The sequence below is a fragment of the Pristiophorus japonicus genome, chromosome 22 (assembly GCF_044704955.1).
Source record: "Pristiophorus japonicus isolate sPriJap1 chromosome 22, sPriJap1.hap1, whole genome shotgun sequence".
In the NCBI taxonomy this organism is placed as follows: Eukaryota; Metazoa; Chordata; class Chondrichthyes; family Pristiophoridae; genus Pristiophorus; species Pristiophorus japonicus.
This window is the reverse complement of record NC_091998.1, coordinates 3,489,514-3,511,461: the sequence shown is the minus strand read 5'-3', so window position 1 is coordinate 3,511,461 and position 21,948 is coordinate 3,489,514. Positions and strand designations below refer to the sequence as shown.

Sequence of the window (21,948 nt, the reverse complement as noted above, 5' to 3'; positions counted from 1 at the left end):
ATAAATGTAGGGAAGTCCTGCTACAACTGTACAGGGCATTGGTAAGACCACACCTAGAGTACTATGCACAGTTTTGGTCTCCTTATTAAAGGAAGGATATACTTGCATTGGAGGCAGTTCAGAGAAAGTTCACGAGGTTGATTCCTGAGATGAAGGGATTGTCATATGACGAAAGGTTGAGCAGGTTGGACCTATACTCCTTGGAGTTTATAAGAACGAGAGGTGATCTTATTGAAACATATAAGATTCTAAGGGGGCTTGACAGGGTAGATGCAGAGAGGATGTTTCCCCTCATGGGAGAATCTAGAACTAGGGGGCATAGTTTCAGAATAAGGGGTCGCCCATTTAAAACATAAATGAGGAGGGATTTCTTTTCTCAAAGGGTCGTGAATCTTTGGAATTCTCTATCTCAGAGAGCTGTGAAGGCTGGGTCTTTGAATATCTTTAAGGTGGAGATAGACAGATTTTTGTATCATAAGGGAGTCAAGGGTTATGGGGAGCGGGCAGGGAAGTGGAGTTGTGGCCAAGATCAGATCAGCCATGATCTTATTGAATGGTGGTGCAGGCTCAAGGAGCCAAATGGCCTTCTCCTGCTCCTATTTATTCTGTTCTTAAAGGGACTGGTGCCCTTCAACAAGCTTATGGCCTACAACTCTTCAAATGGGATATTTAGCTTTCCTCGACAATATTTCTCACAGCTAACTTAATGATTGAGTAAAATGTGCTTCCTACGCATCTCACCAACAATTGCCACTGGAGAAAGCCAAGCACTTGGGTGATCTTGATGAACTAAATCCAAGATAAACGTGCAGCTCCTAGGTCATCATTACCATCCCACTATGAACGTGTGCTCTTGGGCGTGTTTATCAAAAACATTTTTATGTTTATTTTTCAATTCAATGTTTCTCTTTGTCCTACAGCAGCTTCTGAAAGCTGGAACGATGAGGCCTTGCTGTGTGAGGGGACCAAGTATTTATCGTGGGTTTTACTATGGCTGTCAGCATTGGTCTGGGCCCCTCATTCTCACTTTTGCTGATCTAGCATTTGCTGGAGATAAGAAACAGGCAAAGCTTCAAATGTCTTTTATTGGGAACATTTCAGTCTCCTGGGATATTCCTGCCAGTCTATAATTTTTAGTCAATTCTTCTTGCGGAGTGCGTCAGTGTTGTGTGATGGGACAGACGCCCATTCTGCAAGTAAAATTAACTAAAAAATATAAACTGGCAGGTACGTGAGGCATTTCCCTTCTAGTTCTTTTGCCAATTATTTTAAATCTGTGACATCTGGTTACTGACCCACTTGCCAGAAGGAATAGTTTCTCCCAACTTGCTCCATCAAAATAAGGTCTCCCCTTAGCCTTCACTGCTGTAAGGAGAACAATCCTAGCTTCTCCAATCTCCACATAACTAAAGTCCCTCATCCCTGGTGATATCCTCGTAAACCTCCTCTGTACCCTCTCCAGGGCCTTGACATCCTTCCTAAACTGCGGTGCCCAGAATTGGACACAATAGCCCAGCTAGGGCCGAACCAGAGATTTGTAAAGGGTTGAGCATAACTTCCTTGTTTTTGTATTCAATGCCCCTATTTACAAAGCCAGGTATCCCTTACGCTTTCTTAAACGCATTCTCAATTTGCCCTGCCACCTTCAAAGATTTATGAATATGAACCCCAGGTTGTTCTGCTGTTGCATCCCCTCAAAACAGTACCATTTAAATTATACTGCCTCTCCGTGTTGTTTCTCCCAAAGTGCACTCTTCACACTTATCCGGATTAAATTGCATCTGCCATGTGTATGCCCATGTACTCCTGAAGTCTGTTCATATCCTGCTCATTATTTACTATGTTGCCAAAGTTCCAAATTGCACTCTCGATACCCAAGTCCAGGTCATTTATATATAACAAGAAAAGCAATGGTCCTAATACTGACCCCTGGGGGACCGCACTGCATACTTCCAACAAGTCAGAAACACATCCGTTCACCATGACACTCTGCCTCCTGTTCCTTAGCTAACTTTGTAGCCAAGTTACTACTGTCTCTTTAATACCATTCTATTTTCTGAATAAATTTGTCATGAGGTACTTTATCAAATGCCTTTTCTACTGCACCACAACATTAACCCTCTCTGTTACTTCATCATTCTCTGTAGAAAAATGACCAAACGTTTATCTGGGATTTCTCTCACTCATGCTTATCGCACGTTCTAAATCTTCCACTTTTGTTCACTCATTCTCCTCCTTCTGATGGAGGTGAAGACCACGATCGGTGCTTGTGCATTGCTCGATAACGTGCTGCAAGTAGGCTGAGCTAGGCTCTGTCTTTTTTGATCTCCTCCCTTCCCTGTTGTGTGCCCCAGGCAACAAGCTAATCTTGAAGGAATTCCCTAATTTCTGTAAGCAACTCCATTTTGGAGCCTGGAAAAGTTCTGATGGAACTCGGGAAGATCCGAGTGATTCAAACCCAGAATCTGAGAGAGAAGAAAATGCTTCATTGTTTCCCCTAACAGCACCAGATGATTATTTTATGTTAAATTATGTTTATTTTCAGTAGCCCGATGAACCATTCAGTAACAGTCTGAGTTGACTAATTCTATTTGCCTCGTGTCACCTATTTACTGGTCTGCTCTAGTACGCTGCCAATCACTTCGATTGTTTCCTTCGTACAGAAACGTTAGACTTCATGTCCAACAATTTTAACCTTCTTTAACTTGTGCTTCTCGAGAGCTGGATGCTGAAAATTTGAACATGGTTGATCGTTTATACGAGAATTTCATCTAAACTTGACTCCTCCAGGACAGTTTATTCCAACCATGCACGATAGGCTGATAAACCGCAGATTGCCGCAGTTTACGGTGGGTTTGACTGGTACTTGAAAATGATATGGTACTTCCATGAAAATCAAGGACCAAGGGACTTTATAAAACCGCTTGTGTGGAATTATTGCGCAGTGGGGGTTATTTTTACCTTCGCTCCTGGGGGCAATACTCTGTCAGAGTGGATCACTCGCCTGATGTCCAACCCGCCCCGTTTCCATTCCATTGATTTCAAATATATCGGCCGTTCCTTCATCGTCGCTAGGTCACAATCCTGGGACTCCCTCCCAAACAGCTCTGTGGGAGCACCTTCACCACACGGACTGCAGCGGTTCAAGAAGGGGGCTCACTACCACCTTCTCAAGGGGCAACTAGGGATAGGCAATAAATGCCGGCCTTGCCAGTGACGCCCACATCCAGTGAATAAAGGTCTATAATCAGCAGGTGATCCAACCGACTGATAATCGACCAGGGGCTGTGGAATTCTAACTCATTCCGATAACTTGGCGACAGGAGCCTCACCTGTTGAAAGACTTGTATAAACGCAGTTTGGCTGCAGCACCGGGAGATTCCATGTGTAAAATCATGCTTGACTTCAGTTCAGCATCGTCTCCCATGGCACGTTCCCAGGGTGACATGTAGGTTTTAATGATTGATGTGTGCTTTTTCCCAGCTCCACCAGCTCCCATCCCACCATCAGCTCCACCTGGGAACAAGCAAATAGCAAAACAAGAATTGAGAGGCTGAACAGTGCTGGGTTTTAATGTGAAGACATTTTTTCATTGCAACTCATTTAGCTCTGATCACAGGAGAACAGCGACAGGAGGTTTAACGGTATTGATTTGTGGGTTTACACAGACACACAGTACAATCACTTTACCCCTTTCTGCACATTCAGGGAAATTTTATTTTCCATATTAGCATATTTGCTCTCCTTATCTGATGAAGGATATACTTGCCTTAAAGGCGATGCAATGAAAGTTCACTACACTGATTTCTGGGACAAGAGGGTTGTCCTATGAGGAGAGATTGAGTAGTTTGGGCCTATACTCTCTGGAGTTTCGAAGAATGATGATGGTCAATATTGTCATGTGTTCAACCAGCATTGTAACCCATGTATAAACTGACCTAAGTTGTACACCGTGAGAACACTGACCACGAGGTGGGAGACACTCCTAACCTGGACCTTCAGGTATAAAAGGGGAAGCTCCACCCACCTTCATCACTTGAGTGCTAAGGAATAAAGGACAGGTCACAGACTGACCTTCTCTCAAGCATGGGCCTCGTGTGCATTTATACTGTGTAGTAAGGACGTATCAATGGCGACAAGAAACTGGGATTTAAACCACGCGAGCATGGCCACTAGCAGAACAGACGAGAGGTATTGTGTTAAGGAATGGTTGGGACAGAGATTCAACATTGTTAAAGCAGCACACAGTTCTCCAGACAGACAAGGGCAGTCAGGCATGCCCCAACATGTAGTCGAACCCAGAGGGGGAGTTCGACAGAGAAAATGGCAAGCTGAACAGCGATTCACGCCATTGCAAGGGACAATGCGGCCAATAATGGGGTCATCAACACCTGTTAATGGTGCACTCAAGGACAATAACAGGGGCAGTCAGGGACGATCGACTGGCAAGGGACCTTTTGTTTCAAACCGCAACTCATGCTGGAGGCGTGGAGGCATACATTCAGCCGGAGTTTGCAGAGATGAGCAAAATACCTGCAGAAATTGCAGAAATGGACACTGGGGGAAATCGCTGGAAGCTGAAGTTCAGCGAGTTCATGTGGAACACGTATACAGTTCATACACCAGGACGCCACCGATAATGATGAAAGTGTTCCTCAATGGCATCCCAGTATCAATGGAGTTAGACACGGGTGCTAGCCAGTCCCTGATGGGTATCAAACAGTTTGAAAAGTTGTGGGCATCCAAGGCCAGGAGGCCAAAATTATCGCCGATTGACGCACAGCTACGGACTTACACAAAGCAGATCATTCCGGTGCTAGGCAGCGCCACGGTAGTCATGACCCACAAAGATTCGGAGAACAGGTTGCCACTCTGGATTGTCCCAGGGGATGGTCCCGCACTACTGGGGAGGAGTTGGCTTGCTGTCATGAACTGGAAATGGGGCGATGTCAATGCAATTTCCTCTGTGGAGCGAGTATCATGCTCACAGATCCTGGACAAATTTGACTCATTATTTCAACCCGGCATTGGCATTTCATGGGGGCCAAGGTAGTGATTCACATACACCCGGACGCCAGACCAGTACACCACAAGGCCAGAGAGGTGCCGTACGTGATGCGGGAAAAGATAGAAGGCGAATTGGACCGCCTGCTGAGGGAAGGCATCATCTCGCCAGTCGAATTCAGTGACTGGGCGAGCCCGATTGTGCCGGTGCTCAAGGCGGATGGGTCGCTCAGGATATGTGGTGATTACAAGGCCACCATCAATCGGGTGTCACTCCAAGACCAGTACCCGCTACCAAGAGCGAAGGACCTCTTTGCGACGCTATCCGGTGGCAAACATTTTTCAAAATTGGACCTGACCTCAGCTTACATGATCCAGGAGCTGGCGAGTGAGTCGAAGAAGCTGACCACCATCACGACACACAAGGGGTTGTTTGAGTACAACAGATGTCCGTTCGGGATTCGCTCGGCCGCCGCGATCTTCCAACGAAATATGGAAAGCCTCCTCAAGTCGATTCCAGGGATGGTGGTTTTTCAGGACGACATCCTCGTTACGGGTTACGATACTGAAGAACACCTCCACAACCTGGAGGAGGTGCTACGCAGACTGGACCGGGTAGGTCTGCGACTGAAAAAGGCGAAGTGCGTCTTCCTAGCTCCAGAGGTAGAATTCCTGGGGATGAGGGTAGCAGCAGACGGGATCAGTCCTACTGCATCCAAGACGGAAGCGATCCAGAGAGCACCCAGACCCCGTAACATGACGGAGCTGCGTTCGTTCCTGGGGCTCCTGAACTATTTTGGTAACTTTCTTCCCAAATTGAGCACGCTGCTAGAGCCGCTACACATGCTCCTACGCAAAGGTCGCGAATGGGTCTGGGGGGACAGCCAGGAAAGGGCTTTTAATAGAGCACGCAATTTGTTATGTTCCAACAATCTGTTAACGCTATACGACCCATGTAAGAAACTTGTGTTAACGTGCGATGCGTCGTCCTATGGTGTCGGGTGTGTGTTGCAGCATGTCAATGCCAAGGGTCAGTTACAGCCGGTAGCTTATGCCTCCAGGAGTCTGTTCCAGGCAGAAAGGGGCTACGGGATGGTAGAAAAGGAGGCGCTCGCATGTGTATATGCGGTAAAGAAAATGCACCAGTACCTGTTTGGCAGGAAATTTGAGCTGGAGACAGATCACAAACCCCTAACGTCCCTTTTGGCCGACAACAAGGCCATAAATGCAAACGCATCGGCCCGCATACAGAGGTGGCCACTCACGTTAGCTGCCTATGACTACACAATTCGGCACAGACCGGGCACCGAAAATTGCGCCGATGCACTCAGCAGGCTCCCACTAGCCACCACTGAGGGGGCTACCGAGCATGGTGCTGAGATGGTCATGGCTGTTGAAGCATTCGGAAGCGAAGGCTCACCCGTGACAGCCCGTCAGATTAAAGTCTGGACAAATAGAGACCCGCTATTGTCTCTAGTCAAGAAATGTGTCCTGAATGGGGACTGGGCAGCCACGTACAGGGCATGCCCTGAGGAATTTAAACCATTTCACAGGCGCAAGGATGAACTCTCGATTCAGGCCGATTGCCTACTGTGGGGAAACTGCGTAGTCATGCCCCAGATGGGCAGAGAGGTGTTCATCAGAGAACTCCACAATGGGCACCCGGGCATTGTCACGATGAAGGCAATTGCCAGGTCACACGTTTGGTGGCCAGGGATAGACGCAGATCTGGAACTTTGTGTTCGCAGATGCAACACGTGTGCCCAGCTGGGCCATGCGCCCAGGGAAGCCCCCCTTAGCCCCTGGCCATGGCCCGCCAAGCCTTGGTCACGCATCCATGTGGACTACGCAGGTCCTTTCATGGGGAAAATGTTTTTGGTTGTCGTAGACGCCTACTCCAAATGGATCGAGTGTGACATTTTAAATTCAAGCACATCCTCTGCCACGGTAGAAAGTCTATGGGCAATGTTCGCCGCCCACGGTGTACCGGACATCTTGGTCAGCGACAATGGCCAGTGCTCCAGGACTTCATGGCAGGCAATGGAATTAACCATGTTAGAACGGCACCGTTCAAGCCGGCCTCAAACGGCCAGGCAGAACGAGCTAGCAGATAATCAAACAGGGGATGCTCAGATTCCAAGGGGGTTCCCTACAAACCCGCTTATCACGCCTCCTGTTGGCCTATAGATCCCGACCACACTCGCTCACAGGGGTTCCACCCGTAGAGCTACTAATGAAAAGGACGCTCAAAACCCGATTATCCCTTATACACCCCACCATGAAAGAAATTGTCGAGAGCAGGCGCCAGTCACAATATCACTACCATGACAGGAATGTGAGGGCGCGATGTATTGATGTAAATGATCCTGTTTTTGACCTCAACTACACTGCAGGGCCCAAATGGCTCGCAGGCACTGTGGTTGCCAAAGAGGGAAATAGGATTCTGGTAGTTAAACTTACCAATGGACAAATCTGCCGCAAACATGTGGATCAAACAAAAAGGAGGTTCAGCAACCCCATAGAAGAAGCAGAGGAAGAACACGATACAGAGTTCATTCCACCACAGGTGACCGAACACCGGAACCAAAGGGAGGAGAGCCCAGTCACTGTGGGCAGTCCGGACAGGCCTGAGGCACCGCAAACAGCAGACACTCAGGCCAGTGCCCAACAACCGGAGCCCCAACTCAGGCGATCTACAAGAGAGCGTAAACCACCAGAGATACTCAACCTGTGATCCCAATAAGACTTTGGGGGGGGAGGTGATGTCATGTATTCAACCAGCATTGTAACCCATGTATAAACTGACCTAAGTTGTACACTGTGAGAACACTGACCACTAGGTGGGAGACACTCCTAACCTGGACCTTCAGGTATAAAAGGGGAAGCTCCACCCACCTTCATCACTTGAGTGCTAAGGAATAAAGGACAGATCACAGACTGACGTGCTCTCAAGAATGGGCCTCGTGTGCATTTATACTGTATAGTAAGGACGTATCAAATATCATAGGCAGTCCCTCGGAATCGAGGAGGACTTGCTTCCATTCCCAAAGTGAGTTCTTTGATGGCTGAACAGTCCGATACGAGAGCCACAGACCCTGTTACAGGTGGGACCGACATTCGTTGGGGGATGGGGTCGGTGGGGCTGGTTTGCCGCGCACTCCTTCCGCTGCCTGCGCTTGGCCTCTTCACGCTCCTTGCGTTGAGACTCGAAGAGCTCACCGCCCTCCCGGATGGACTTTCTCCACCTCGGGCGGTCTGCGGCCAGGGTCTCCCGGGTGTCAGTGGTGATGTCGCACTTTACCAGGGAGGCTTTGAGGGTTTCCTTATAACGTTTCCGCTGTCCTCCTTTGGCTCGTTTACCATGAAGGAGCTCCGCATAAAACATTTGCTTCGGGAGTCTCGAATCTGGCATGCGTACTATGTGGCTTGCCCAGCGAAACTGATCGAGTGTGGTCAGTGCTTCAATACTGGGGATGTTAGCCTGGTCGAGGACACTGATGTTGGTGTCCCAGGGGATTTGCAGGATCTTGCAGAGACAGCATTGGTGATATATCTCCAGCAACTTGAGGTGCCTTCTATACATCGTCCATGCCTCTGATCCATACAGGAGGGCGGGTATTACTACAGCCCTGTAGAATGAGAAGTGATCTCATTGAACCATACAAGATTCTGAAGGGTAAATGCTTCGAGATTGTTTCCCTTGGCTGGAGAGTCTAGAACTCGGGGTCACAGTCTCAGGATAAGGGATCTATCTTTTAGAACTGAGATGAGGAAACATTTTTTCACTCGGAGGGTTGTGAATCTTTGGAATTCTCTACCCCAGAGGACTGTGAATGCTGGGTCATTGAATATATTTAAAGCGGAGATCGATAGATTTTTGGACTCTCGGGGAATCAAGGGCTTTGGGGATCAGGCGGGAAAGTGGAGTTGAGGAGCATTGAATTGCGGAGCAGGCTTAAGGGGCCATCTGGCCTACTCCTGCTCTGAATGCTTATGTTCTTATGTTAGTGTATTTTATACTTGAGCTTCCCATCTCAAATGTGGCTTAATATCACTTTGCAACTATTAGCTATATCCTGCTGTACCTCTTTCAATTTGTGCTCTTCTTGCACATTGGTCAGTGATGGAGGGGCAACTCTTTTAAATTGAAGCTCTGTATACTTCTTATCAAATTAGTTTTATTCCATTGCTCTTAATTTCAGGAACATTGTGTAAGAGCAGCAATCAAATGGGAATCGTAATTTTCTTTTTTCTATTTTTTTCCTTCTCTCCTGAAGGTGTTCCCTTGTCCTTTGGTACAATTTCATTGGTTACACATAAAGAGCCATTCTTCCAAGAGTCAACCTGGGTCGCGAGGCTAATTGACTGTAGGAAGCATCACAGCTGAGTCCAACCATGTTCTCACACAGTTGGGACCCTGGTCTGACTTTACACATACAGGGGTCTAAATTTAACATTGTTGCATTCATTTTATGGGCCTAAATGGGGCATAATGATAACCAATTTAGCGCCTGATCTGCACAGGAGTGCGCTTCCTGGCCCCACAAAACAGCTATGGCCATCCCTCGGGTCCCATCCGATCATCTCCCGCCAGACTTACCTCTGGGCCACGGTCCCAACATGTGACCCATGGCAGAGCACCTGAGATGGACCCTGGCGAGGCCCGAGGATTCATTTACTTTGGTCATCGATCCTCTCTCTGCCCGTGCATTGCCTGAATCTTTGTCGTGGCACAGGACCGGATTCACAAACTGAAGTTTTATTTCTCAGTATTTTCTGCCAGAAAAGCAGAGTTTGTCTAAAGAAAAAGCACCCCATTCAAGGACTGTCGCAGCTTTCCTGCATCGGGTTTTGCCAATATCGTCGACAAGTGTTAACAAAGCAAGAAAGTTCTGCCAAGCCTATTCGGTATTCGAAGGGTGAACCTTGCTCACATACTTACCCCGATCCCCGCTGCTCCCAAGGCCTCCAGCCCCTCCACTCCCTCCGCCTCCTTGGCCACTCCCGTGTTTCCCAGTGATCCCAGAGGCTGCGGCGAGGTGCTGAGGTTTGGGGTAAGGTGCTGGTACTGTGCCCTTTGAATGTGTTCCATAATGGCTGTACCCACTTCTGCCTCCAGACCCCATCTCTCCAATCAGCTGGATACCTCCTGGCCCAGTCTTCAGCACACCACCAGAGCTAGGGAGAAACTTCTGCAAGTTGTCCTAGGAAATTAAGATTCGGAAAAAAATACCATAAAAATTATTAAAGTTATGTGTTTACAAAGTTCAGAGATAAGGAGATGTTGTCCATTATGATTCTGAGTTTTTCATTTGTACTTAGATTGGTGTTAGTTTAGGGTCTGGTGTTTCAACCCGTACAGTTTAAAGTTTCTTCCATGTCTTCACCAATTTCTCGTGAAACCTTCAGTTGAAGCAACAGAAGATTTAGTAATGATTAGGTATGAGGAGGTGTTAAAAAGCGTAGGATCCTAATCAACCAAGGACTATGAAATAAATATGATATGATGTGCATTTACAATTAGGTCAGGACAAGGAGATGTAATCTTAAAGTTAAAATGAAGACAGCTAACAGCGAATCCAAGGGGTAAAAACGCTCTTCATAGAAAGGATGTGAGGATGTGGATTACATTACCACAGAAGGAAATAGTTGCAAAATCAGCTGCGATGTTTAAATGGAGGCTGATACCTGCTCCGGAGGTGAAAGTATTGTGGGTAAAGGGGTAGAATGGGTGGGGAATCGAACCATGGAGAAAGGGTAGGGTTTGGAATTAGAAAGCTGGCGAGCTGCCATGGTCTATACACTGGAGGAGGATTGGGCTGAGGGAGCCTCCTGGTCCTGTATCCATGGTATCATTTACAAAGCATGGGAATGCTGTCAATTGCCAGAGAATGGTATTCGATGGTGCCTTCTTTTCTTCATTGCAATAAAATCGCCAAATAAAATGTTCAAATCAAATATTTTGGCAGTCCAATTAGGATATTTGACAATTTCCGAATTTATTTGTTTTGTATTAGTTCTGTAAAACCAGCTGCAGTTTGTTCCAATGGAATCAAAAGGTGAGACATTGAAGAAGGAAGCAGAGAATGTTCTGAGCTGAACTATGTTTAAACCCTTAGAAATGCTCCAAGTATCTCTCTGCCTCAGTCTGTCCTCTCAGCCCTCTCTCTAGCTTAGCCCTTCCCTTGTTCGCCATCTACTCTGTTGTGACTGTGTCCAAATAAGCCTCTGGATCTCTGCACTCCACCTATCCAGGAATGTTCTCCCATAGAGGCATCATTTTATCCGAACAAACCCCAATGTCATTACCCCTCACTCTGCACTTACTCCTCAGTTGTATCTTAGGGTCTTCTCCCTCTCAAGCCCATCAAATTTACGTAGAATCATACAGTGTTAAACAGGAAACAGGCCATTGGTCCGTCAGATCGAAATGCTTTCCCTCACAGGGCACCTAGTCTAACCCCAATCCCCCGCTCACTCCCCGTACTCTTTAATATCCCACCCAGTCTAATACCATTCTCTTACTCACTTCTGTACCCTTTAATATCCCACCCAGTCTAATACCACTCTCTTACTCACTTCTGTACCCTTTAATATCCCACCCAGTCTAATCCCACTCTCTTACTCACTTCTGTACCCTTTAATATCCCACCCAGTCTAATACCACTCTCTTACTCACTTCTGTACCCTTTAATTTCCCACCCAGTCTAATCCCACTCTCCTGCTCGCTCCCCATATCCTTTATTATTATTGTTTAAGCTACTATAAAATTCCATTTTCAAAGAATGTATGGACTCTGCTCCAACAACTGTTTGTGCAGAGAATTCGACATTGTACCACCCTGTGGAAAGAAATTCTTTTTAACCTCCTATTTAATTATTTTTGTGGTTAACATGAATTTTTGCCCTCACTGACCAGTGGGAACAATCTCTCACTATTCACTATATGGGATGCCCAAAGCTTGGCCCAGTACTCCAGCTGTGGCCTAATAAGCATCCTGTACAAGCCCATCATAGCCTCCTTACTTTTGTATTCAATGGCTCTAGATACAAAACTGAGGATTCTGTTTCCCTCTTGCTGGCCGTATCTATTTGTGCCGCCACCTGTATATCTGTACATGAAGGCCCCTTTTCTGTTCTACTCCATTTCAACAGTAACGGTGTACTTTTTTTCCTCATTCTTACTTCCAAAGTACATTTAATTCACTTTTTCTTTTACATTGGGTACATCAGTCACCAACTGCCAATTTGCCAGCTTCTCCATGCCCTCCTGTATTTCACAGTCCTTGTCACAATGATACCCCAAGGTTAACATCTCAGTGGGGGCCCTGCAGCAGAACTTGGTTTGTATCTCTTGTGTTCAGGTAGAAGGTGTTTTCCCTCAAGTTATATTTCTGTTGTGCAGTGGGTTGACTATGATTTATGTACTAAAGTAAGAACATTCACTTTCACAGGTTCAAAAGTACCCAAGAAATATGGTTGAATGGTTCCAATTTAATGACTCCCTACTTTTCTTACTAGAAAGAATAATGAACAGTGACATTTGATGAGAAGAAAATTGGTAATATTGATGGCGAATTATCTGGTAATTAGGAATAAACCCATTTGAAGGGGTGATAACCAAAGGGAGACCAGTTTAACACAGCATGACATTACTTACAGGAGGTGGGGAGGGGCTGACACAGACTCCCCTGAAGGTACAATATTACATGAAGTGATATGTTGTCCAGTATTTCATACGACAGAGACAATCAGACTTCATGTCAACTTTGTGACCAAGGAGTCCAACCATAAACTTTGACCTTCTGCAACAGGAGGGAATTCATGTTTGTTTGCTTGAAACTTTTTGATCCCAAAGAGGTTTTTTTTGTAGTCTTTTCAGCTGAAGGATTGGCATTTGTAGTGAGCCTTCTTGTGCCTCTGCCAGAAAAGTCTCAAAGCCCTTTGCAATGTCTTACTTTTGGATTGTACTTGCAGTGAACAGCAATGAGATAATTGGCCAGCTAACCTGTGGCATTGGTTGGATGAAGAAAGATGGCCAGGACACCAGGAGAACATTCTGTTCTTCCACGGATACTGGCCAGGGGTTTCATCACCATCACCTGATGGTGCCTGGTGAGGCACAGCTCGACATGCCTAACAACCCAGCGTCTTCGCATAGTAATGGGCCCTCCCTGTGGAATTTTTATTCAGAATTTATTTTGTGCGGCATTTATATTATGATCACTTTATTCCCCCTTTTCCCTTGTTGTAGTTTTCCCACAAATGTCAGCTTCCTTGGCTGGGAATTGGGTTGGAATCAGCCCTTAGTCCTAACCCAATGTCTCCAATTAATCAGGCATCAGGATGTCAGCCTTGACCAGGACTGAAAGACATGAGAATTCTCCAGTAATTTATTTTTCACCCCAGGTTCTATATTTTAATATTAAACAAAATCTGTTCAACAATAATTTTAATATATTGCTAAACCACGGGCGGTGCAGTTTTAATAATATCTGCGAAGGGAGACATAAATTAACTTGGCCTTTGCTGCACATTGACAGTACATTGCAACACAGATATTTCGAGCTGCTCCAATGACCATAAAGTGAGCTGGAATTAACTGGATAGCATTGACCCCGCTCCAATACCCAGTGAGGAGTTCGCCTGTCAGCCTGGTATCTGCTAATTATAGCCACTGGCTTGGGTTATTCCTGTTTCAAACTAATTCAATATTCTCGAATTTTTTGTGTCTCTACTTCCTGTTTGTTTTCTTATTCCAGGTTCATTTTTCTTTTCACCGAATTAGAAGTTTTGATTTTGTTGCTCTTATTTGGTTCCCTTTCTGCAGCATTAACAGGCCGGAATTTGGAGATCAGCCTATCTATGCCTCATGAGCGGGTCTATAATTCCTCACTTTGTGAAGGATATTGGCCCATTTATTTTCAACGTGTTAACTTCACCACTCAACAGCAAAAGGATTTCAGATCAATGCGTGAAGCATCTGTGCGTATGGTCCCACTTCAAGGCCACAGTGGTTCGAGAAAATAACAAGGTCTAAACAAGGAAGACATTTAGATCCTGATATAGGATCTGAACAATTCATTTCTAATCTCTCTCCTGCCCAGACCTATATCCTTACGCTTCACTGCATCAGTGCTCAATCCATCCTAACTCTCTTTTGAATGTTTCAGCTGAGTTCGCACTGACAGCTACAGGTTACAGTTTAAGACATAAGAAAAAGGAGCAGGAGTCGGCCATTTGGCCCCTCGAGCCTGCTCCACCATTCAATAAGATCATGGCTGATCTGATCCTGGCCTCAACTCCACTTCCCTGCCCACTCACAATAACCCTTTATTCCCTTATCGCTCAAAAATCTGTCGATCTCCACTTTAATTATATTCAATGACCCAGCCTCCACAGCTCTCTGGGGCAGAGAATTCCAAAGATTCATGGCCCTCTGAGAGAAGAAATTCCTCCTCATCTCTGTTTTAAATGTGCGACCCCTTATTCTGAAACTATGCCCCCGAGTTCTAGATTCCCCCACGAGATTATTCTGTTCATTAACATCTTGAAATATGGAGAACTGTTGAAGCTGCATTAGCTGCCTGCAGTTTTTCACATGCAATCACTTTCTCTAGTTCTCATATCCTGGTCTTGGGTTCTCTACCAGTTTTTTTTAATGGATCACTGCTCCCTAGCTCTTAATCTATTTTTTTCAGACGAGAACAGATTTCCTTTAAATTACAGCAGAATCATCTGAAATTTGGAATCAACTGAATCCTCTCCCTGTCTTTTAAATGATGCGAGGACAGTGACTACAGCTTACTGCTCTACTCCATGTCTGAAACCTCACAGAATTTGGGACTCTCTGCGTGGATTAATATTCACCAAACACAATATGGGGGTGAAATTGATCTACGCCATTGACTACAATGGAAATGAACACTGGGTGCTGTGTAAAATCAGGTGCAGTGTAAATCAGGCTTCGGGCAACTTGGGCAGCCAGTTCATTAGGAGCTTGTTTTGTGACCCGATGAAGATCAATTTTAGTCCATATCTGCCTTGGGACATGTTTCTATGTTCAAGGTGCTTTATAAGCCTAGTTGCTGTTGCTAGTTGATTGTGTAACACTGTCCTACACTGATTTAATGTCCGGTCCATTAATTTGCGTAGACCATCCATTTCTAAACCCTCTTCTTTCTCCTTCTTGAATTTTGCCATTTTTGATTTTTTTTTTGACCCTGCCCCAAGAAGATTCATCAAATCAGTTAAAAAGAAACAGTTTCTATCTGATGTGTGACATTTGGATGGGAGATGTCAGACTGACATCAGACTTGCCAACATCATCATGTTACACCAACTAATTAGTAGCTCAGTTTAAAGCGTTTTATTGAACTTTCCAAGCCAGATTTTAAAGTACCAGCAAATTACAAGTCACATATGAGGACAAAATCATCTGTATAGAGTTTTCAAAAATAATTTGCCATTTTGACTTTATGTTCATTTTATTTCAATATCTTCATTATCTGAGATGGAGATCAGTCTGAATGTAAACCGAACTGCGGAAATTTCAATTCCATTCAAAAAATACAGTTTTTTCTTTCAATTGTGGGGAATATATTCCAGTGATTGCTACCCCCAAATGTGTTTAAATACATCTTTTTTTAGACAATGTAGTAAAAATATATTAGCCAAGAACACAATGTGAAGTGGTGATGCATCAGTTGCATGGTAATGTTATGCAGTTAGCTGGGACAGGTGGCAAGTGTTGAACATGTTGAAGAGTTGCTAACACTCTTCAATGGCATTGTTGTTAATAAATGCGACTATTTTTGGTTTGGGAAACAGTGGGGAAAAAACAAGAGAAGTCAAGAATAATAAAGGCACTTAGGACTTGGAGGCCAATGAAGAGCTAGAGGTCCAGTGTGATAATAGCCGGATATGGTAGATGGCGGATCGGGATGGAGAATTCACCCAGAGGGATGTGGGCAGATTCAATGGGCAGAAAGTATAAATGGCATCCATTCCGAAGAAGGTTTCAGGATAGATGGAGGAGTGAGAGGAAAGACTGAGGTTTAATTCGACAAAGTCATGACAGGATGGGTAGAGAGGCAAACAAGAGAGGGACCCAAGAGAAGAAAGACTGAGACAGAGAGATGCTTGGAGCATTTCGAAGGGGTTGAAGCATAGTTCAGATCAGAACAGTTACTGCTTTCTCCCTCAATGTCTCACTTCTTTTGATATCAATGGAACAAACAAACTGCTTTACAAAATTGAGCAAATGTACAGAACAAATAAGTTCAGAAATTGTCATATGTTATAATTAGGCCACCAAAATAGTTAATTTTAATATTTTGTACAGGAATTTGTTTTAAATGCAGAATTAGCACATTGCCTAATACCATTACTCTGGAAATAAGCAGCATTTTAATGTATATCACCACAGTACATTTCTCATGTCTGTAGTCAATAGTTGCGAAATCTAGCTTTAGAGCCTTTCTTACCTATGATTCCCAGTTAAGTACCTATTTCCATTTTCAACACTTCAACTGACCTCCTGTAGCAGTATTGTAATCCCACAATCCTTTCTGTGAAGAACGTTTCCTGGATTTGCTTTTAACTGGCTTGGGGTTGACTAGAACGGCGAGGTTGCGAATGGTCTGGTTCAACCTGAGACAATGGCCAGCAATGGGGATGGAATTGGTGGTAAGGGTACAGAGTTTGTGGCAGGAGCCAAAGACAATGGTTTTGGACTTCCTAAGGCTTAGTTGGATAACAATTTCAGCTCAACCAACGCTGGATGTTGGACAAACAGTCTGATAACAAAGTGGCAGTGGATGATGAAGAGAGGTAGTGGAGAAGTAGAGCTGGGAAGTGACCCCATGTCTACTGATAACATTGCCAAGTTGCAGTATGTAGATGAAGAAGAGTAGAAGGCAAGGATGGATCATTGGGGGATTTCAGAAGTGATGGGGCGGGGTCGGGAATAGAATCTGTTACTGGCGATGCTTTGGCTACAATCAGATAGTTAAGAGTAGAACTAAGTGAGGGCAGTCCCAATGAGATGGACGATGGTGGAGAGGCCTGGAGGAGGAGGAGGATGTTGTTGAAATGTCAGAGATACAGAGAGGTCGAGGAGGATGAGAAGGGATAATGTACCATAGTCACAATTAGAGAGAATGTCATCCATGTCTTTGGTTAGGGTCATTTCAGTGCTGTGGGTGGAACAGAAATCTGATTGGAGAGGTTCAAACAGGGAGTTGTGGAACAAATGGCACAGATTTGGGACACAGCAACACATTCAGGGACTTTGGAGAGGAAAGGCAGGTTGGAGCTGGGGCAGTAGTTTTCAAGAAGTCAGGGATTAGGGGTATATTTTGTGAGGTGGGAGGTGATAACTGTGGTTTCGAAAGAGTGGCGGAACCAATTATTTTAACAGCTAGCACGGGGGTCTGGAAGGGAAGTTGGGTAGTCAGCAGTTTAATGGGAATGGGGTCAAGAGAGCAGAAGATGGGTCTCATGGATGATATGAGATTGAATGGAGCATGGGGAAGATGTGAGAAGGTATCCATGGTCTTAAAGGGACGCTATCGCTGCCCAGGGTGGAGAGGGTTTCTCCAGCTCTATGCCCTGCCCAGTTGTAGCCTGCTGCACCCTATTAAAAGGCCCGGTCGTGAATCTTTGGAATTCTTTACCCCAGAGAGCTGTGGAGGCTGGCTCATTGAATATATTTAAGGTGGAGATAGACGGATTTTTGAATGATAAGGGAGTCAAGGGTTATGGGGAGCGGGCAGGGAAGTGGAGTTGAGGCCAGGATCAGATCAGCCATGATCTTATTGAATGGCGGAGCAGGCTCAAGGGGCCAAATGTCCTACTTCTGCTCCTATTTCTTATGGAGCGAGATCATGATGCAGGGCTGGGGTGGGGGGAAAGAATCCTAGAGCAAGATTCTGCTTGGTGAACAAGGAGAATGGGGGAAACAGAATGGTTGGTGCCGATCTTAGTGACAAAGAAAATCCAAGAGGCCCTCACACTTATTGTTGCAGGTGAGGTTGGTAGGGTTGAGGAGGACCTTAATGGTGGAGGAAAGAAACCAGGGTTTATTTCCTTTCTCCAGGATGAGCCAGGAGCCAGGATGAGCCAGGAGTAGTGATCGGTTTTGGCAGAGCAAGGTGAGGTCCAACAGAGCTTGAAGTGGTTAAGCCAGATCTGGAGATGGATGGCTGAGCCAATTGTGCCTGAGATATGTTCAGGTCTGTGCTCTTTGGACTTGAGGGAGCAAAGTTGTGGTTCATGTCATGGGGCAATGACCGAGCTGGGAGATGCTAAAGAGTTTGCTGGAGACCATGGCATCAAAGGTAGAGCTGAGGTGACTGGCTGCTATCTCCGCACACCTGAATATTACCATGTGGTCAATGGTTTTTCTTAAGCTCACAGTGCTGGTGCGATTGGTGATGACATAAGACCTGCAATGTGCAGCCATTACAAAGCAATTCAGGATGAAATGGGAGGAATTAATTAAATTAAATGGTACAAAATTACCGTCTCCAAAATTTGTTCTGAAGCAGAATTACAGAGGTGACACTGCGGGTGATGAATATATGAAAATGAGTTTGTATGTGGTTCTGAATTTATCAGCACAGAATTTAAGATGGATTACATCTTTGAGGAAGGATTGCATACCATCGAATCTGGGTTGAAGATATCGGGATTTGACTCATAGATGAATCTCTCGACCCTCAGCCGCCTCTCTTTAAACATCTGGGATCCTTTATTCTTCAGCAGTGACAGTTCCTCCAACATCACATCCCTCGGGATACTGATTTTCTTCCCCAAGTTAATCTCAGTTCCGCCTGTTGCAGACATTGGTAAACAAAAGGAATGTAAAAGACTTTAGCGGGTCACATCTTTGGTGGGGACTTTGGTCTCTCCAATATTTATCGAAGTTAAGGTTGGAGTTCTAAGTGAGTGTGGCACTGCTGACTGCAGTCAGTAAATCAATCACACACATCCTCAGCTGTTAGCATTCACCGTGGTCAGCCCTCCGAATTAAAGTGCACATCTTGCTCTGCACAAGTGTTATAAAATTACTGGCGACAAGAGGATTCAATCGAACAGATTCTCTCGCTGTTTCACCTTCGTAATAAGTAGGTTAATTAATCACTACTTAAAGAGCTCTTTGTATGATAGAGGTATTTATAAATAGGGTGCAGACTGCAAAACTGTACTCTTCAAGAGAAAATATTTCTATTCTTCTCGAGGTAACAGAGCAGGTACACCATCAGGTGTGAAGGAAAATAATTTGGGGTTTTAAGAAGCTTCATTACAAGCACATAGCACACCGTAGTCCTGACATTTCCCACAAAGGCCTTCATTTCATGCTTGACCTCGTTACAAAGTAATAGCAAATAAATATTTCCACCAAACTAAATGACAGTGTAATCTGAATAAGTACTTCAGTTTACCTGGAAGAGCCCAGTGTCTTTCTAGGGAAGGCTATGTTTGTAGTTGTGCATGGATGTTATCAATGGAGGACCTACCTTCCTTCAGCGTTTTGGTAATTATCCTGGATGCCTTTTTCCTCTTGGCAGGTGCGGGGGTTCCAGCTAAAGGCATGATGGCTGAGGTCTGTCCTTTCTTCTTGCTGAACAGGGAGGAAGACAAAGCACACACACATCGCTAGTGACATTGTATGGCATGAAGCACGAGGAATGTTTCTAACTGATGTACACCAGTGACTTTGGAAAAGGGAAACAAACGTTTTCCGCCGGAACCAGTTAGTTTCAGTGCAGTTTAATTCCTATAACCACTGCAAAATTATTTGCCTTAAGGCACAGACACAACACAAGAGAAAAGGGCTTGTTACCATCTTGGTACATTGGTTCTGTACTGCATGCAGAGTGACACCTCGCCAACACCTTAAACCAACAAATCAAAGAAGAAGATAGAAAAAAAAATAAGTACTTTGTCCTTATTCCTATTTGCAACCGAGTAATCATTCAATAACACAGATAGCCTTCAGCTCGAGCAAGCATTGCATCTGGTTCCCCTGATAATAGGAAAATTATATCAAGCTCTGAATCTGTGATCCATTGCTTGTTGTAACATATCTCCAGAGAGACAGTCAGATTATACTGCATGGCTTTTAAAAGCAACCCCAAACTTGGTTGACGTTTTCTCACAGATATGCAGTTATTTTACAGTAACTTACCTTTAAAAAAAATCCTGTTGGAATATCTGGCTGCTGGTTGCAGTCTCAGGTCAAAATTTGCCAAATCAAAGTGTACATGAGATAAGATGAAGTATTGAGAAGAAAGGACAGAGCAGGACTCCTGTCTGCACAGCACTAAGTGCTGATGCAAAGTGCAGTGAATTTGATTCCAAATGTTTTTTTGCATGTGCATCACTGAGATATATATAGTATTGAACTGAGGGGCTCGGATAGCAGTGAGACAAGATAAAACCATGTATGTAAGCAATCTTCAAACTTCAGATGGCAAGGTAAAGACAAACTGCTGTTAGAAAAATGGAAAGAAGCTGTGAAGATTAGTGAGGAACTGTAAACTTCGCATAATCACATCGCACCAAAATTGTACTCAATCATCTTCAGGATCCCAAGTTTTGTGTCAGTTTTTATTCAAGTTACAGAACCAAGTCTTGCCATTCCCCTATTCCCCTGCTGGCTCACGTACGTTAGCAGTGAGTATTCTGGCCAGGAAGTTTACTCGTTTGATCTCTGGTCTGTGCTAAGTTAACTGGTCCTGCCCAGGGTGGTGAGAAAGCTGTTCGAATTGGCCTGAATGTCCCCAGCCGAGAGAAAGGTAAAATCAGACAGGGTTCCTGTCGCTGGTTGATGTTCAGTAACTCCCGGTGCAAGCAGGTTGAGTTTCGATGTGGACTGAGGTGACACCAGGATCCACTGTGACAGAAGTCAACAATTGGCACCACTCACCGATGAGCTTAAAACATGTAGAATGGATGAGGGCCACAATCACACTGCAAACCAGAGTGCTTGGATTCCATCATGGACTTTGCTCTCATGGGCTCACAATAAGAAACACAGAGGGTGAAATTTGTCCTTGATGGAAACTCCAGCAATGGTTTCTCTCCTCGCCCTGCACTGTTACCTCTGGAGTCTCCCAGTGTCCCTCAGCGACATCATAAGAACATAAGAACATAAGAAATAGGAGCAGGAGTAGGCCATACAGCCCCTTTGAGCCTGCTCCGCCATTTAATACGATCATCGCTGATCCGATCATGGGCTCAGGTCCACTTCCCTGCTCGTTCTTCATAACCCCTTATTCCCTTATCGTTTAAGAAACTGTCTATTTTTGTCTGAAATTTATTCAATGTCCCAGCTTCCACAGCTCTCCGAGCCAGTGAATTCCACTGATCCACAACCCTCTGAGAGAAGAAATTTCTCCTCATCTCAGTTTTAAATGGGCGGCCCCTTATTCTAAGATCATGCCCTCTAGTTCTAGTCTCCCCTATCAGCGGAAACATCCTCTCTGCATCCACCCCGTCAAGCCCCCGTATATTCTTATACATTTCGATAAGATCACCTCTCATTCTTCTGAATTCCAATGAGTAGAGGCCCAACCTACTCAACCTTTCCTCATAAGTCAACCCCCTCATCCCCGGAATCAACCTAGTGAACCTTCTCTGAACTGCCTCCAAAGCAAGTATATCCTTTTTTATAAATATGGAAACCAAAACTGCACGCAGTATTCCAGGTGTGGCCTCACCAATACCCTGTACAACTGTAGCAAGACTTCCCTGCTTTTATACTCCATTCCCTTTGCAATAAAGGCCAAGCTACCTGGCCTTCCTGATCACTTGCTGTACCTGCATATTAACCTTTTGTGTTTCATGTACAAGTACCCCCAGGTCCCGCTGTACTGCGGCACTTTGCAATCTTTCTTCATTTAAATAATAACTTGCTCTTTGATTTTTTTTCTGCCAA

The 21,948-nt window shown here is 45.0% G+C and overlaps 1 protein-coding gene across 1 annotated transcript in view; it reads right to left on the bottom strand.

The window, feature by feature from the left end:
* myoz1a (myozenin 1a) overlaps positions 1–20,376 on the bottom strand; it is a 28,644-nt gene extending 8,268 nt beyond the window's left edge. The window contains exons 1-5 of the mRNA XM_070865521.1: positions 20,197–20,376; positions 19,526–19,629; positions 18,669–18,838; positions 9,947–10,208; positions 3,333–3,516 (exon numbers count right to left, since the gene is read on the bottom strand). Of these exons, the coding sequence (XP_070721622.1) occupies positions 3,333–3,516; positions 9,947–10,208; positions 18,669–18,838; positions 19,526–19,601 (692 nt within the window). The 5' untranslated portion in view covers positions 19,602–19,629; positions 20,197–20,376. The remainder of the gene's footprint in view (positions 1–3,332; positions 3,517–9,946; positions 10,209–18,668; positions 18,839–19,525; positions 19,630–20,196) is intronic.
* Positions 20,377–21,948: the final 1,572 nt, after the last annotated feature.